Here is a 3,837-nt window from a genome sequence, read left to right as displayed (position 1 = left end):
TCTGTATAGCCCTGGCTGTCCTGGAACTCACTTTGTAGACCAGGCTGGCCTCGAACTCAGAAATCCACCTGCCTCTGCCTCCCAAGTGTTAGGATTAAAAGCACCACCACTGCCCCGCTAGTCCGCCCCCTTTCAAGTAGCACCAACTTCAGAACCTCCTAGAGACCCCACTCCCCACCTCCCCAAGCACCTGGGCCTCTGAGAACATTCAAGATCCAAATTATAGCAAGCTGTGTTAGGAAGCCAGTATTCTTGTATGTATGTATGTATGTATGTATGTATGTATGTATGTGAGTGCTCTGCTGCATGTACACCCAAATGTCACAAGAGGGCATCAGATCCCCTCATAGATGGCTGTGAGACACCATGCCCTTGCTGGGAATTGAACTTAGGACCTTTGGAAACTGCTGAGCCAGCTCACCAGCCCCAGGAACCCAGTTTTCTTAGGGGTTTATTCTGATATAAGTTTCTTTTCTTCATGGCTAGCTTCATTCTCATATATTTTCCTTACCCGCCAACACCATCAGCCTTGTACCTTGGTGGAGAGAGAACAAGAGAGGGAAAGGCTGGTGGGCTTCCCCGGAATGTAGTCTTTCCTCCAAAGGAGACTACTTGATCTCACTGATCCACTTCAGACCTTGGCCAGTAGGCAAGTGAGAGCAGCTGTTGCTAAGTTCTGTTCTCTGCAGGTGCCACATCTGCTCCGTGCCTCATCTTCATCTTCCCTGCCATCTTCTACTTCCGAATCATGCCCACTGACAAGGAGCCTGCAAGATCCACCCCTAAAATCCTGGTAGGAGGGGCCTTGGCGCCCGTGGGCTGGGGCAGTGCTAAGGGAATTCTCCCTAGCTCAGGCCTGACTCTCACTCCTGATCTTCCACAGGCCCTTTGTTTCGCTGCGGTTGGCTTCCTGCTGATGACCATGAGCCTGAGTTTCATCATCATTGACTGGGTCTCTGGGACCAGCCAGCATGGAGGAAACCATTAGGAGGACCTCCATTTTGTCCTGTCTATTCATCCTAGCACCCCCTGCCCTCTCTCTCTCCGGCCCCTGCTCCCAGCCAGGGGCTAAGTAAGGGGAGAGAGACGGGGAGAAAGACTCTGTAAATACTATGGCCTTTGGCTCCACCCATATCCTCTCCGTTGGAAGGTTTTTGTTGAAGAGCCAGGACCAAGGCCCATGGACCACCCCTGCTGGGCTCCAGAGCTGCAGGGGCTTCCTGCACTAGGAACAGGGTGGGGCTGTCGTCGCCTTAGATCCTATGAAACCCTCCATCCTCCTCCAGCAGCTGTGCACACTGAGGCCTAGCGGCCACCTCCTGAAATCACACGGGCTGTAGGGGCACACAGAGCCAGAAAACCCAGGCCTGAAGACATCCCCTAGTCCTGCTGAGAGGCCACAGTCTAAACCCAAGGGCCCGTCCCTGATCTCCAGCCCTGTTTCCAACACTTGGGCCCCAAATCTTGGATAATCTTGTCTTCTTTCCTCTCCTCCATAGGGGACCCTATCCCATCCCATATTTGGGGTCAGCGGGTTCTGCTGAGGATGGGGCTGGTATGCACCCCAAGGGTTCCCTGCTGTGGGCCTTCACAGTTCAGGGGAGGCTGGGACTCCCACACCTCACGCCTGGGCCATGACTTACATTCCACTGCTGGGAGAGGGGAGGCCAGGCCCAGAGTAGCCTGCCCTTGGGAGTCAAAGACCCTAGAAGCCAGGCTGGCACAGGGAGGGGGAGGCTTGCCTTTTATAAATATTATACACAAGACCGATTGTGTTCTATATTCTTGGTCTCCACAGTCCTCAGGTTTCTGGAAAATGGGGTAGGGATTAGTAACAATTGTGAAGAGGGGCACTGGGTTTCTCCTGTCTGCTTGCCTGCACCAGAGTGGGAACTGAGCAAGACCCTCCTCCCCCACCCCACCTCCTGCCTCTCAGACCAAGCGGTGGCGGTGGCGTGCTCAGACCCAGCTCTGGGCCTGGGCCAAGTTCAGCACAGACCTGCTTTCTCACGGGGTGAGGTGGGGAGGAATTAATGAGCGCCAGGAAGTGGGACAGAGAGAAGCCTGCGGAAGGAGGCAACGTGAGGCGCATCCCCAGCAGCTCCACACAGGGGCGGGGGGGGGGGGGGGGGGGTCGTCTGAGCTGGGGGTAGCTGAGCTTTGCACAAGCCTCAGGCTAGGGCCCCTGCAGCCCACCAGCTCTTAGGCTACTTGTCAGCCCTCTGTCAGTGCCTTAAAGCTGGAGACAGAAATCTCGGGATCCTTTCCCTTGCAGGACTGATTTTTTATTAGTAATAAATACCTCTATGAATAAAGGTCGGTTAGTGCGTCTCACCGGAGTCGGGATAGTTCTGCACGGCTAAGGGAGAGTGAAGTCCGAGGCAAGGCAGGGACTCCAAGGAGGCAGGGCAGCCCCAGGTATCCGGGCCCAAGTGGGACTGGGAAGCTGCCCATTGCAACTCACAGGCCTGAATCAGCTACAGTCCAGAAGGATAGAACTGCCCAGACCTTGGCACCAAACCCTCATTAGGAAAGACCCTGCACTAGGATAGGCCACCAGCGAAAGGACAGCAAGAAAAATCCAGTTTGAACTTGGAAGGCAACTGCCAGCTTGGGAAAGCCCTGAAGAAAGAACTTCTTCAAGCTGGTGGCTGCTTGGCCCACAGCTGTGCCAGCTAGACAGAGGGGGGCTTCCTGAGACCCATTCCCATCGGTCCCAGGAGCCTGACTTCAACCATGAGCCCTGTGGCCACAAGAAACATCTGGACACTGACCTAGTGGTAGATGCGACCTAAGGTAGACTGTCAGAAGGGACCGCCCATGAGCCACCAGTTTCTTCTCCATTAGATGGGGCGCATAGTCTTGCCTGGAATGCCTGGTTCACTGGGGTGGTGGTGGATAATCAAGGGAAGATGTTATCCTATGGGCAGATCTTAGAGCCTTTTCATGTTCCCTATTCAAAGAAGGATGCAGAACAACAGAGCAATGGGACATCAGCCAAGGCTGCAGGCTTCTCAGTCCAGATGTGATAACAGTAGCCCCCACACAGAGCCAGGGTATGAAAGAGGACCCTCACCTCAACACCCCTCTCTGCTTGCTCAACTAGAGCAGGGGTGGCAGGCTCCAGGAAGAATGGGGCAAGCGATGTAAGACACTGTACTAGATTCAGGAGTCATGTATCCCCATGACTGTAAAAATGAGGATTCTTGTCACTGGCCGCCAAGTCTGGGAACAGCCTCCGTGAGGATAGGTCCATGGCCCTTTGGATATCCTTAGGGATTATCTTATGTTTTGAATAACTTCCGAGGTCCCCCCCTTTTTTTATGCTTTTGAGGGGGAAAATGTTCTCTTCTTGGAAGCCTAGTTATCGAGTGTTTGTCTAGCATGTGAGAGACAACACACAAGCACATACTCAATGGCTCTGGAAAAAATTGTCTTATTTGAAATATTGATGCTAGAGCACCCCAAAAGCCTAGCACATCTGCCACCCATATTTCCTTCACTCGTTCTTTCTCTGAGGGACAGAAGGTTAGATCTCACCGTGTGGTGGCTGAAGAGATAGCACAGTGGTTAAGAGCACTGGTTGCTCTTCCAAAGGACCTGAGTTCAATTCCCAGCAACCACATGGTGGCTCCCAACCATCTGTAATGGGGTCTGGTGCCCTGTTCTGGTGTGTCTGAAGAGAGCAATGATAGTGTACTCATGTATAAAATAAATCTTTAAAAAACAAAAACAAAAAAAAAGATCTCACCATGTAGCTCAAGGCAGACTCAAGCTTCCAGTTCTCCCCCTGAGAGAAGGGATTACAGGTGTGTGCCGCTGCACCAGACCCTCATG

General features: G+C 53.0%; 1 protein-coding gene across 3 annotated transcripts in view; it reads left to right on the top strand.

Annotated features, from left to right (window-relative positions):
• Window positions 1-1,770, top strand: part of Slc38a3 (solute carrier family 38 member 3) — a 17,709-nt gene extending 15,939 nt beyond the window's left edge. For all 3 annotated transcript variants that reach the window (XM_021172042.2, XM_021172040.2, XM_029481479.1), the window contains exons 15-16: window positions 690-793; window positions 884-1,770. In XM_021172042.2, the coding sequence (XP_021027701.1) occupies window positions 690-793; window positions 884-988 (209 nt within the window). In that variant the 3' untranslated portion in view covers window positions 989-1,770. The remainder of the gene's footprint in view (window positions 1-689; window positions 794-883) is intronic.
• The last annotated feature ends 2,067 nt before the right edge of the window (window positions 1,771-3,837 follow it).

The sequence above is a fragment of the Mus caroli genome, chromosome 9 (assembly GCF_900094665.2).
Source record: "Mus caroli chromosome 9, CAROLI_EIJ_v1.1, whole genome shotgun sequence".
In the NCBI taxonomy this organism is placed as follows: Eukaryota; Metazoa; Chordata; class Mammalia; order Rodentia; family Muridae; genus Mus; species Mus caroli.
The sequence above is the reverse complement of the archived record's forward strand: the minus strand, read 5'-3'. Positions and strand labels throughout refer to the sequence as shown.